A 14,496-nucleotide genomic window follows, 5' to 3' on the forward strand; every position below is an offset into this window, starting at 1 on the left:
GACACACCTGACAGCGTTGCTAGATAGGGCCGATGACATTGTCTAAGTGAGGGAGAAACTAATTTTAACATAACACCAGTCTGATACCTTAAAATACAGGCTGCAGAACAGAATACATGTAACTTTCTAAAATGCTTTAAAAACAAATAAATAAGGACTTAAACCCAAGGCTAAGTGGTAGAAAAGACGTTTTTCTACTTCTCTCAATTTACAATGAAAATCAGAGTAGAAATCTCTATATTAATAAAAGCAGGAATGTAAATTACTTTTGAAAAAGTTTTAGGTCTAATTCTAGGATTATTAATTAAAACCTATCAGGAAACAATAACATGAATAAGTTAAAAAATAGTACAATATAACACAAACCTTATTTTAGTATTTTTGGTAACTAAAATCTTGTCATACAATCTATTCTCTATACTTACCAAAGTGCCACTATAAGAAAACTAACTTTGTACCTCTTTTATTTTCCATAACATACAACATACTAAAAATTTTTAAGAACCAAAATAAAGGGCATATATAGATTATAAACTATCAAATGTATTTACTGTAAGCATAAAAACTTCTAATTTTTTAAAACATGAACATCAAATCCCTAGGACTGTTACCATGTACCAACATTTGAATCACTGTTGCATAATATAAGATTAATACATTATTTTAAATTGTACACAAATAATTTTAAATTTCTTTAAAAGTAAAATGATCCTTACTCTTTAAATATGTGTCTCTAACTATTATTTCTTTTATTTTCACGTTTCATTAAACATCAATAAAGAATAGAGATCACATTTACAATTATGGGCTTCCCAGGTGGCTCAGTAGTAAAGAATCCACCTGCCAAAGCAGGAGACTCAAGAGACATGGGTTCGAGCCCTAGGTTGGGAAGATCCCCTGGAGTAGGAAATTGCAATCCACTCCATTCTTACCTGGAGAATCCCATGGACAGAGGCGCCTGGAGTGCTGCAGTCCATGGGGTCACGAAGAGTCAGACACAGCTGAGCACACATGCACGTGAGCACTACAGTTATGCTCTACTATAGATAATCACAGTTCAGAGGGAGCGAGCAGTCAGCCACTCTTAGAACAGTTCTTCTTGTGCCTTGCTCAATGAGAGAAGGATGAGCCTTCTGAGCAGGGACACAGCACTTGGGCCTTCACTAGAATTTATTTAAAAATCACCTGTATTTTTCTGTCCCAATTTCCAAGAATGTGACAAAATGCCAAGAAGAAAAACTGCCTAAAGAGAAGCTGAAATATTTAAAGACCTATAATTTTTCTGAATCTACAAATTCAGTGATAGGTATCATTACAAAGCAAAGATTTAATTACTGGAGTTTACTAAACAAAATGAAAATCACAGGACTAGAAACTAGGTATTTCTATGAATAGCTAAGTAAGTAACTCTTTGCTGTTGATTATTTCTCTATATCTTCCCTAATTTTCTTTTAAAACTCATTAAACACAGATTAAAGCAGATATTACTATAATCTCTGGAAGAATAAAACCTACAAATCTGAAAAACAAAATTTTACTGGTCCATAGATCTCTACCAGATTACCCATACTCAAGTAGTAACTATGTTTAACACATTAAAAGAAATTTTAAATTCATACTAGTTTAGTGACAATACATCTATTTGCATGGCTAAAGCGCATTTGTATTATTTTCTTATATCATGCTGTAACTAGATTGCTGTCTCCCTATCTTTAACAGCAAACACACAATTAAAGAAGGTGCATCATGAGACCACCTAGGACTTTTGCTCATGCCCAGAGCAGTATCCTGACTTAAAAAACTACAGGAGAGAAGTAAGAAGAAGCCTTCCACGAACTTCCACATGAGACTAAACATCTTTTACTACACATAAATCCTTTCTCCCATAGCGCTCACTGCTTACTGCTTTTATGGTTCTTAGCGGAGGACATCAAAAAAATCTTAGTTCCCATTTGTCACCCCACACTAGACCGTAAGCTGCTTGAGTCCAAAAACACTGTCAAACTGCTAATTTTTGCAATCCCATGACCCACCACAATCCCTGGTTCAGTGATAATGCTAGTTGGATTATAATTCTCAGTTATTCTAGGCTACCCATTCATGAGAAGTAGAAAGGAACTGCCTGGAAAATATCAAGGCAGACCTTGAGAATATTGGGCATCTTTTCTTATCAACAGGCAACATACTGTCATCACCCCTGAAAGAAGTAATAGGCAAAACCTTTCTTCTTGAGTATTTCCTAGCAATTTTACCTCTATATTCCCAAATCTGTTCGGCTTTTATAGGAGATATACGATTTTTTAAATGATTAAAACTGCAACCATGTTGCATTAATTTGTCAAAGAAATGAACATCTTTAGAAAATTTCAACTCTTCAGGAGCAAGCCTGGGGTCTAGGCCCTGAAGACGCCTGTGTGTTAAGATGAAGGAAGAAACGCAATAATAGCCCAGCTTTGCCTCACAAAAGCAGAAGAGATCATACAAGAATGTGTTTTGCCTTCTTCAAGAAAAAGAAACACGAAAAATTCAGTAGTATTCCTGAAAAATTTGTTATTCTGGGTTGATTAGAAATTTGCAAATAAGGTTAATTTATAGATAAATAAAAGGAATCCTCTTTCATGGAGGCCTCTCTCTGTAGTTTCTGGTTATAAGTATGTGTTTAAAAATCAGTTCATTTGAACCTAAACTGATTGGGGGTTTTAAAAGTTATAAACTACATTTACCCTACCAACTTTTTAAAAGATAACTGGAGGGTAGGATAGAGGGTATTACTAATTCAGTAAAACAGTGTGATACAATGCCAAGAGGCTGGGCTAGGATTTAGAACTCTCCTACAGTTCTCTAGATCTCAATAATCTCATCTGTAAATGTACCTACTTCATTGTGCTGGTATAAACTTAAAAATGGTTGGAAGCAAAGCAGAAGCGTTAGTCACTCAGTCATGTCTGACTCTTTGTTACCCCATGGACTGTAGCCTGCCAGGCTCCTCTGTCCATGGAATTCTCCAGGCAAGAATCCTGGAGTGGGTTGCCATTTCCTTCTCCAAGGGACCTTCACAATCCAGGGATTGAACACCAGTCTTCTGCATTGCAGGCAGATTCTTTACAGTCTGAGCCACCAAGGAACAACCCCACCTTCCACCAAAAAAAACAGATTAAGAGATAAAAAATAATTTTTAAAAATTAAATGAAAGTGTACTTATTAGGCTATTCTTCAAAATAAGAAAATCAGTAACATTCTGTACAAAAGTAAATATGCTGATACTATTGTTTTAATTGAAGTATAGTTGGTTTACAATGTTGTGTTTCAGGTGTACGTTCAAGTGATTCACTTATTTATATATACGTGTGTGTGTGTGTACATACTCTTATATACAAATATATATATTCTTTTTCAGATTCTTTTCCATTATATGTTATTACAAGATACTGAATATAGTTCCCTGACCTATACAGTAGGTCATTCTGATACCATTTTTATTTAAGATAGGTTGTAAAATAATTTATAATAGAATTCAAAATTTTTACTATGTTTGTGTTAAACCTTCACTATAAGTTTGTGAACTATATATATAATATATATATATAATATATATATATATAATTTCTATAAAACGTTTTTAGGAGGTGTGCATTATGATGTTATTTTTCACACACTGAAAGATTTTAACCTGATTTTAAAAATCTATTGACATATAGGTGGTTTAAGTTAATTTTAGAGAAAGATGAATACTTCTTGAAAAGCAGAACATCAACCAGTACTGAAGTAAAAACCTTTACCTTTTCTAAGTCTTCGATTTCAGAATTGAAGTTTTTACCCTCATCCATCATTTCCTCCTCTTCGAGAGTTCTTTCATCGTCATAGTCATGGACCAACATCTCAGCAGTGGGGTCAAAATCATGATCCTCAGAAGACAAAGACCCAACTAGAAAGAAACACACTCAATCACTTTACAAGTTCATAAGGCTATTTACAAAAGAAAATAATTTGTGTTCTACTGCCAGTTCCTTTTAATGTTTATATATGAGCTTTATTAAATGCATTTATTATGTACTTCACAAGCTATAAAGTTAAGACCATACAGTTTCTGAAAAGATATTTAAATCAGCAAAAGAAAAAAGCCAGTTTATAACCACTTTTATAAGGTGTCCAATCCATGAGAACATGACTTTTAATAGCAACAAAGTGATTTAAATGGAGTGGTCTTTAAAAAAATGTTCTAACAGAAAAGTCGCTTATCAGTTAGTTTAATACGTTTGTCTAAAAGCAGTAGAAAAATGTCAAAAGGGTTATGAATAGAAGACTTCACAAGAATCTGCTATACACTGAGGCTAAAAACTTCAGAAGGGAATATTAATTTTACTCAATTCTCACTCTCAAATAAAAGTTCAAATCACAACAGAAACCTGGTTTTTTAGAACAAACCCAAGTTTCTATGAGGCAGCCACACAGCAATTGAGTCTTGAAAGGCACCACCTCACGTTTCATGTCTGTAACAGTATTTCAAGCTCCCCAAAACTAACCCGTATGAGAATGCCTTTCTGTGGACTACTACTAAGTACTTAAGATTATGTGAAGGGAATACAGAAAATCCTATCTATGGGCTTTGGAAGATACATCCCATTGCAAGCTGTTTTGGTCAACTCAAACTTGTTTATAAGATGGCAGTGCCTGGAAATTCCCTAGCGGTCCAGCAGTTAGGACTTCCACAGCCAGGGGCATAGGTTTGATCCCTGATCAGGAACTAAGATCCTGAAAGCCTTGAGATGTGGCCAAAAAGAGATGGCAATGAATGATTTTTAATGGCAATTCTGAAGTCAACAGGATACCCTGAAAACCAAGTGGAGAAATGAATACTATCTATAATTCTAAGACAATAAGGTCAAATTTATGAAAAACAGAGTTTTCTCCATTTGTTTTACTCTAATATGTAATTCAACTAGACCAATGACTCTCAGAGGGGAAAGAAAAGCAGCAGCAGAATCTCAAGAGTAGAGAAAGGGAGAATTGGAAGGAAGCATATTCAACACAAAAAAGTTTGATGTGTTTTTACTCAACCTTTAATATGTTAAAACTTCAAACACTGAAGGACATTGAGATCATTACCAAAGCACTGAACTATACCAAAGATTTTTCAAAATCAGTGACAATTCAATGTTTCTGGCTCTGAGTTCAGAGAACTCTAGTCGTTAGTCCCGAAAATAATAATTTCTCTAAAATGTTTTTAGGAGGTGTGCATTATGATGTTATTTTTCACACACTGAAAGATTTTAACCTGCTGATTTAAAAAATCTATTGACATATAGGTGGTTTAAGTTAATTTTAGAGAAAGATGAATACTTCTTAAACAGCAGAAAAGCAGAACATCAACCAGTACGAATTTTCTTTTTTGGAGAAATTCCTGGATACCTTTGGGGTATGCCAAAGTGTAAGGTAGGAAATGTGAAGTGAAGTCACTCAGTTGTGTCTGACTCTTTGAGACCCCATGGACTGTGGCCTACCAGGCTCCTCCATCCATGGGATTTTCCAGGCAAGGGTACTGGAGTAGTTTGCCATTTCCTTCTTTTCTACCTCTTTGACCGCTGAGCTCTACTCTCTTCCTAATCCACATCGCTTGGCTCACTTCAAGGTTTCCCCTTGAGGAAAGCATTCATTCAATAAGGGCCAGAAATGGAAGGGCCTCAGAGTCTACTCTTGGCCCTGTCCCTGGCTTTCTGGGACCTGAGGTAAGTCATTTAAACTTTCTGGGCCTGGGTCCAGTTTTTCATTTGTAAAATATATAGGGTTGGCTTAGATGACCTCTAGTCTCTTCTGGTTCTAAAATTCTCTTAAAAATTGGCTAATTGATTAAAAATAAGTTATAAGTTTGTTTAAACTCCAAAAATCACACCGTCTCTTGCTTTTTATTTAGATTGCAACTTCTTAAACACAGTGATGCAAAATGGAAAACTTCTATTATCATCCAGATGTTTGGCATTTTGTACATAAATATTCTTTCCCTGAAATCAGTTCTAACAAAGAAACGTCTGTCTCAAAATTAAACAAACTTAAAAACAATTTAAAAGTAAAGACTATTTTCAAAAGCTATTTTCAAAATAGCCACAAATTTCTTCTATTTGGTGTTAATTGTTTTATACCTTAAATGATAATCAAATGAGACCTTGAAGACTGACTAAATACACAGAGTAATATGCAAGGAAAACGGTCTGTTCACTGTAAGGCAACATGTGGTAACTGAAGACTTGAGAGCCCATCCGGACTCTGCTATTAACTAGGTAACTCTCAGCAGAGTTATTTAAATCTCCTCCAGTGTAAAATAAGGGGGTTGAACTAGTTTAGAGGCACTTTTCTTGGAGACTATGAGGGAAAAGAGGCAGCCAAAAAGGGGCTGGAAAGGGAATGAAAAACTGAAACAAAGCTCCTTACATTTTAGCACATGAGGAAAGGTCTCTACCATGGGATAGGTTTCAGGGGTTCCACAAACCCCAAATTATATGCAGAGTTCTGGAAACAGAGTCCCTTGCTTTCATCAGATCCCGACAGGGGCTTCTGACACCAAAACAGTTGAGAAACACAGTCCTAGATGGTCTGATGTTGTCTCACCTCAAAAATTCTGTATGACCAACCTCAGAAAGTATGTGTTTCTTTTAATTAGGCCAGCTTTACCTAACTATCAGTTTTCAATTTAACACAATCTACAGGCATTTCTCAATTTTGAAAAATGTATGAGACAAAATAAGGGGAGATGGGGGAGAAGTGATTAATATCAATATAAGCAACCCCAAAGTCCTGACAAATTAGAGAGACGAATTGTCAAAGAAATTAAAATCTAAACTGCTGAAGTTGGAGGAAAGTTTGGGATAGATGTGGGATTAATTGTTTCAGGCTTGGAGAAAAATTAAAAACAGGGTATGTGAGAATTAGATATATTACTTTAAAAGAACATGTCAGTTAGCAGCTTTGTAACAAAGTATTTTTTTCAACATGCAAGGAAAAAGAGAGAGGAATTATGAGACAGAATAGTTGTTCCTTCCTCAAACAACTTAATTACCAAAAAGAACACCGAAAGCTCTTAAAAACAAATGATGAAAAATTCGCAAAACAAATTTTTGTTGAAAGAACTGAGCAATAGATCTTTGGGACCCCATCACCACCCGCTGAGGCCCACTGAAAAGGTAAGAGAACAGAACAAACCTGGGCTCGAACTTCCAAAAGAAGCCTAGGAGAGAAAAGAAGACGTGCGGTTAGATCGCGAAGCCAGGGGAAGAGGCAGCGCCGGCAACAGGGCGCAGAGGAGGCGGAGCCCAGCGCTCCTCCGCAGCTGCCAAAAGTGCAAGACGTAGCTTCGCTCCACTCGCTCCTGGCCCCCTTCGGGCCCCTCTTGGCTGCCTCGCCTTCCTCCCCGAGTCCCCAGTGTACAAACTCGCAGACCCGGGACGAAGCCCGGTGTCTAACAGGCAACTCCAAGCCGCCCCTTGGAGCTCAGCAAGTTACAAAGCAGAGAAGCAGAACCCAGAACAGTCGGCTCGCAGCATCAGTCCCCCATATCCTAGCATTTCAGTAGTCCCCCGAATCCCACCGGCTCTCCACGGCCCCCAAACAACACCTCGCAAGGCAACACCCTTTCCTGGAAGGGACTCGCCCCCTGCATCGAGTCCACCCCCTTGGGGCCCGGTAGCCCCAACTCCGGGGCTGTCCTCTATCCCCGAGCGTAGGCCAGCTCGAAACCGGACACTGGCCCCCAAACCAAGAGCGTAAGCCCCCCATCCTCTCTCCCGCGTCTAGAGATGCGGATCCGCAGTCCCAGAGACAGTGGTATCCTCCCGGAGTATTTAGTCGCTCCCCGAGCCCAAGAGCGAGCTCCTCGACCTAGGGGGCTCCTGCCAAGGGGCTTCTGCTGCGCCACCCGCCCCCCATCCTCCCGCCCCAGCTCACTAGTCCCGGGGGACACGTCCAGGGCAGCTCCGCTCGCCCTGCCGACCCCCTTAAACGGAAGGAAAGTGGGGCTACCGAGAGCCCGTGGAGAGAGCGTCGAGGGTCTTGGTCCTCCCCGTTTACCCCCAGGGGCTCCCGCACCTCCAGGGCTGCGGGGCGGGGAATCTTGCCTCTACCGAAGCCCAGCGGCCGCGCATCCCGCTCGCCTCCGCGCCGGAGCAAAGTGGAGCGTGAGACTCCTTCAGCCCGCAGCCCGGACCCAAAGGGCCGGGGGCACAAAACACTCCTCCCGCAGGGCAGTGGCGCAGCCCGCTCCCCGCTTTGCGATCCGGCCGCGGAGGGCGGGGGGGGGGGGGGGGGGGGCTCGGCCGGTTTCCACCCACCCCGGCCCCGGGAGGCGGCGCGGAGGCTCCAGCGGCCCGCGCAAGCTGCTCGGCGGCACGGCACGGCGGCGTCCCCCGACCGGGGCTAGCTGCCGCCGGCCGCCGCCTCCGGTCCGACCCCGTCGCCGGCCGGGTCGGGGCCGGAGCCGCCGCGGCCTAGTCCCGGAGGGAGACCGCTCCCGCGCCCGCTCCCGCCCCCCGGCCGGCCCCGCCGCCGCCCGTCGCCGCCTTGCGGCCCCACAACGCCACGCCGCCCCCCGCAGGGCCCTGGGAAAGGCTTGGGATCCCCCAAGCTGGCTTGGGGACCGCGGGAGACCGCCGGGCGCCCGTTCCAGCCCGGCCGCTCCTGCCCGGTTTCCCTGCTCACCTCCGCCATATTGGTACCTTTAGGGCGAACGAGCAGCGCCGAGCCCAGTCCCCGGATGGGGCGCCTGAGCCAATCGCAGCAGCCGCCGCCGCCGCCGCCGCCGCCGCGGTCCGCCCGGCACCCGCCCGGCGGCGGAGGCGGCTCGGCCCCTTATAGGGCAGGGCGGCCCGCGACACCCCCAGCCCGCTCGCAAGCCCACCCCGCCCGGCGCCCCTTGCCGCGCCCCGCGCCCGCTGCGGGCGCCTCGACCCGCACCAGCGCTCACCCGCCCTTCCCCTTTCGGCTGGAGTAAAGTTCCTGCCGAATTGGAGGCAGACGGGGGACGGATGGAAACGCTGGCGCGGGACAGACTCACGTCCAGTCAGTCGAGGCCCAAGAGCCGGTCGGGGCGTCTGCGGACCGACTGACAGACCCTCCGGTCTGGGTGGGCGTGGGGGAGATGAACAAGAGACTTGCAGGGACAACTCGACAGACTTCCCTAAGTAAGGAGAGAGGAGATGATCGACGGCCGAGAGGAAGCCCTGTGGAAGGTGGACTGAAATTAATGGATTGATTGATGGACGTGAATAAGCCCAGAAAGAGAGGACAGCGACCAGGCATTTTGCGGTTTCCCCTAAGAGACCTGCAGAAATGGGAAGAGCTGATCAGCGTACACGGTGATCAGTGGAATAAACGGTGGAAGAGGTCATTTGCCAAACAGACTCTGGAAGATAGGGCAATAGGGCAAAGAAGTGATGGTGAATAGACTTCCACGATTCAGAGAAGAGGCTTATAAAATAAAAACTGCACGCGCGAAAAAAACAGAACAGTACTAGAGGTTGTTAATCACCAAATAGGTTGATTTGGGGATAGGGTTAATCCCGGACCGCCCCCCCCCCCCCAACAGGAATGACCCAGAGGTACACACTCCCTAGACCTGGGGAAGGGCAGAAATAGTCAGTCTATCAAGAGTCCTGAGCCCAGTCTTATGAACTCGACCTCCCACTTCCGTCCCAAAAGTTCAAACACTTGCTTAGGGTCAAATGGGAAGCTAGACCTGTGGGCACGTGGGTGGGTTAAGGATGGAAGACAAGGTTTAAGAGGTGTGCCTTCTCCTAAGCATACCTTATAGCAGTTTGGTCTTCATTGGGATGCCTAAGTAACTCCTGGCAGGTCAGTTTTCACGCAGAACAACTTTGAGCAAAGTACGCAAAAATACTCACCAGCTACTGGATGGTAGCCCACAAAGGTAAATCTTGCAAGAAGTTTGAGCCCACATTCCTAGTCGGTTTGGCACACAGTTCACTTGGCACACAGTTCACTTGGCACACAGTTGTCTTGACGCAGGAGACAGAAATAATGATATGTATGGAAACCAAAGTAAAAAAAAGATGATAATGTGGAAAAGAGAAGTCAACTGTAAGATCCTGGATAAGTGAGATGCAAACACAGAGAAGTATGGCAGGACCCTATGAAGGCTTGGACAAGAGTGTAATCTCTGACATCAGGGCCTTTCTAATCAACTTTTGCTGAAATACTAATATGAAAATATAGAGTTGAGGTTATCTGCTGTAATCTCACAAATTGAGAGACTTTTTAGAAGCTTCAACTTTCCTTTTTTTTTTTTGTCCGAACATGAAAGATAATCTGGGGTTGCCTTCGATTCTCCCTTCCATTGCTGGAAAATAGATTACAGATAGGAGTGGAGAGGGTTACTTCCAACATTTTTAAGCAAGGCATCTCAAAATTAGAGTTATTCCACTGGTAAAAGTTATTTACTTATAGAAGTTTTAGGAGAAAAGTCACTTCAACCATTTCAAAACATCATAAAGACATGGAAAATTACACTTTCCCTACTGTGAAAGATATGGTTCGACCTTTTGTCCAGTCAAATAACTCAAAAACATCTGAACTTTGAAACCAGAGGGCTTGGCACACATTGTATGTTCTGTCCTCAATGAGGCATTTAGAGTTTTCAAAGTAAAAAATGGCTTGAAATTAAGTGCAAGTGATTAACTTTAGAAATGTGACAATGAGCACATCCCATGGACAGAGCCATTAAACAGTGCCCTGAGCTTTTGACCACAGGCCGAGCCACCATAGAATGGGGCTAAGATAGAGTCATGAAGTATCTCCAACAGCCTGCCTTGTCATACTTAACAATAAGAAGAAACGTTTTCTTCGTAGCAAAATGTGGCCCATCCAAACTATAAATCTGGCCTTAGGTTCCATTTTGCTATGTCTGTGAAATATACAGACTCACACACTTGCATAAACTTAGTAGTGTCTGCAGATTCTCTTTTTATTAAATTGTGAAGATTTTTGGTAGACACTTGTAATTTTGACTGCTTATATTCTCTTTATACTAGTACATAATTTATGTAGCCTATGTCCAAGGTATTAAATAAGGATTCATAGAAAGATAAGTGAAGTTAAATTAATTTGAAGTTTAAAGAAACAGAGCCACTTTCCACTCCTAATCCCCAGAGAAAAAGTTTACCACCAGTCTTACATAACATATTCCTTTTATGATAAAGTATGTAAAGTCTATTTGTACATGGATCTTTCATTCTTTTTGATGACATGACTTCCAGGAGTCAGTACAGATAAAAATTCCCCTTGTTCTAGAGAGTTGAAATAAAAAATTACTTTTTACTGTTGTCATTATTATACTGTCACTACACAACAGATAGCATATAGAAAGTAAGTCCTATACTGGATGCTGGGAACTATGGGATCACCGCAAAAGTCCTTGCAAAGCTTATAGTTTAACTGAGTAATTTTTATATGTGGTAGATGGGAACTAGAGCAAGGAAAACTCAAACCTGAAACCAGGGTATTTCCTAAGGAGAACCAAAATGTAATAGAGCCTCCAGCCATATTTAGAAATGAAATAAATCAAGAAAAGATTATAAATGTGTGGTCTGAGATGTCTTACAATAAATACATACAATAAAATAAGAAAATGTAAATACTGCATAAAAAATGAGGACCAGTGAAAATAATTAGCCTAGATTAGATGAACATTCAGAGAAGAAGTTAGAACAAGAATATATGCAAGAAATGAGGTGTGACTTGCAACATGAGAGTTAAGCCATGAATTTGGCTTAGAACTTTCTGGAGTCAAAGCAAAAACATAAATACAATAAGTTGCTTGTCCTTGAGATTCTTATTGTCCTTGAGAAGAAATGTACAAATTCTTCCATGGAAACAAAGCTTTTCAGAACCTTTAACGAAATGCCTTGCCTGAGCTACATAGCAATGTAAAGGGAAATACCCTCTACCAGATCCCCAAAGGGTACTAGTGGGGTTTACAACACTGTTTCTTGTAGTGACCATCCGTGAAAGTTGAGGGGACCCTATAAATGTATGACCTACTGAAAGCAGTTTTAATAGGGCCACGGTAATGCAATACAAATATTTAGCTTTCCACAGACTCCATCTATTAATAACCCAAGAGAAAATAATAGACTATCCAAACTTAAAGTCTCAATCTCAAGTGCCTATGCTAGTCAGGCAGGCGCAATGAATGAGTGAAGCTGAATACTGTGAAGATTAAAGTAGGGACAGCAGCAAACCCGGAGGAGGTAACCCTGCCCGAACAGAGCAGCAGCTAACTCAGTCTCAGCAGACTGGCTTCTGCCTTGTGAGAATGTGGGCCCAGTGTTCACAGGTGCTCTAAAACAGCTGGAAAACTGATTATGTGAATCTTCTGATTTTTAAATTTTATCAACTAATTTAAAAACCGTCCAACACAATGTAGGACAAATAAATGTTAAATAAATCATGTGAACTGTGAGCTTCCAGTTTGCAGACTTTTAGACTATCTCTTAACCTTACCTCTTAAGATGGCTTTGGATAAGATTAATACCAACAATTCAGGTCTCTATTACATCAGACTTCTTGCATTTTTCTAAATATATCCATTTATCATGTGTGAAACTCAAATATTTTTTGATGGATAGATAGAATGAATGACTACTCTCTGAGAAAGCTAATTGATTGTAGTCAGCTTTGCCTAAACAAAGATTGCGAACAGAAGGGAGATGGTCTATGTAGTAATTAAAAAAAAGAAAACAGCTTTCACAGAGATGAAAAAAAGAGAATGAATCCTCAGTTCACTACAAAGCAAAAGGAACCTGGTCCACTGACAGGAGAATCTACCGGACCCATGAGTCAAGGCTGTGCTTATAACAAGAAGATGTTTTCAGGCTAACATAGTTTTGTAAGGCAACCCAATTGTGAGATCTTATAACTCAGTATTGTCCCTTAAGGGACATTCTCAAAAGAATTTTGAAGAACTGTATCCCTTTTCACATATCCAAAAGTGTTAGTCTCTCAGTCATGTCCAACTCTTTGCCACCTGATGGACTGTAGCCCACCAAGCTCCTCTGTCCATGGGGATTTGCTAGGCAACAACACTGGAGCGGGTTGCCATTCCCTTTTCCAGGGGCACCTTTCTGACCCAGGGACCGAACCAGATATCCAAGTTGACATCTAATTTTTTCATTATAAATTTAAACAGTTGCGGGCTTCCTTGGTCATCCAGTGGTAAAGAATCTGCCTACCATTGCAGGAGACGTGAGTTCCGTCCCTGGTGTGGGAAAAGCCCACAGGCCGTGGAGCAGCTAAGCCTGTGCACCACTCCTGAGCATACACTCCAGGGCCCGCGCCACACCTACTGAGTCCACATGCTGAGCTTACTTAAGCCCACATGCCCTGGAGTCCGTGCTTCACAACAGGAGAAGCCTCTTGTTCACAGAATGAGAAGCCCACATACCGCAACTAGAGAGTAGCCCAGTCGCTGCTGCTGCTGCTGCTAAGTCGCTGCTAAGTCGCTTCAGTTGTGTCCGACTCTGTGTGACCCCACGGACAGCAGCCCACCAGGCTCCGCCATCCCTGGGATTCTCCAGGCAAGAACACTGGAGTGGGTTACCATTTCCTTCTCCAATGCATGAAAATGAAAAGTGAAAGTGAAGTCGCTCAGTCACGACCCCATGGACTGCAGCCCACCAGGCTCCTCTGTCCATGGATTTTCCAGGCAAGAGTACTGGACTGGGGTGCCATCACCTTCTCCGAGCCCACTCGCTGCAACTAGAGAAAAGCCTGAACAGAAACAGACACAGCACAGCTATAAATAAATAAAATTATTCAAAAATTTCAATAGTTGCAAAGGATATTCTTTCCAACGTATTGTAATGGTAGTCATTTAAAAACAAAGCTATTATATAACACTATAAAATGTATGCAGTAGAATTTAAACACCATAGTAATTTTATATCTCCATCATTCTGTAAAAAAAGAACCTAATTCTTCTTTAACAATAGGAGATTTCATATGATTTTTCTTTCTCCTTCAACTCATATTCTCATTCTATTTCCTCCAAAAATTCTATTACAGTGTAGTATGCTTTATGCCTAAAAGTCTGTTGTGATCTGTAGTATCCTTCTCTGCCACAAAAATATCTCTATAAGTCAACACTCAAAATTAAGTAACTTTCCTCTGGATTATCAATACAACTATTATTAATTCACAATTGATCAAAACAATATGAATGTATTATAAATGTTGATTAAATTTTATTGAACAAAAATACAAATTATCTTGGAAATCAATATCTTAATGAGTTGAACCTTAAAAAAAATTTAGTTCATGTACCTATGGATAAGTATTTCTTAATGCTAGAATGAGAATAAAGAACAATCGCATTCTTTTTATTTGTGTAGAAGCAAGCTCTGAGAACCCATATTTATACAATAAGAAGATAGAATGGAAGAGTTTTATTATTAAGCCATCACTCAGTTCTTTGAACTTTTTAGTAACAGAGCATGC

The 14,496-nt window shown here is 41.6% G+C and overlaps 1 protein-coding gene across 4 annotated transcripts in view; it reads right to left on the reverse strand.

Moving 5' to 3' along the window:
• The window catches only part of MIER3 (MIER family member 3), a 29,574-nt gene extending 20,745 nt beyond the window's left edge, over positions 1–8,829 (reverse strand). Inside the window, exons 1-3 of one of the 4 annotated variants that reach the window (XM_086361795.1) lie at positions 8,686–8,829; positions 7,195–7,219; positions 3,780–3,925 (exon numbers count right to left, since the gene is read on the reverse strand). In XM_086361795.1, the coding sequence (XP_086217921.1) occupies positions 3,780–3,925; positions 7,195–7,219; positions 8,686–8,694 (180 nt within the window). In that variant the 5' untranslated portion in view covers positions 8,695–8,829. Of the gene's footprint in view, positions 1–3,779; positions 3,926–7,194; positions 7,220–8,076; positions 8,239–8,318; positions 8,347–8,685 lie in introns of those variants that run through there. The other 3 variants (XM_086361794.1, XM_086361796.1, XM_086361797.1) reach the window with 3 other exon arrangements.
• Positions 8,830–14,496: the final 5,667 nt, after the last annotated feature.

This window comes from Bos grunniens, chromosome 20, assembly GCF_055505025.1.
Source record: "Bos grunniens cultivar Pamir isolate PY7600 chromosome 20, Bosgru_T2T1.0, whole genome shotgun sequence".
In the NCBI taxonomy this organism is placed as follows: domain Eukaryota; kingdom Metazoa; phylum Chordata; class Mammalia; order Artiodactyla; family Bovidae; genus Bos; species Bos grunniens.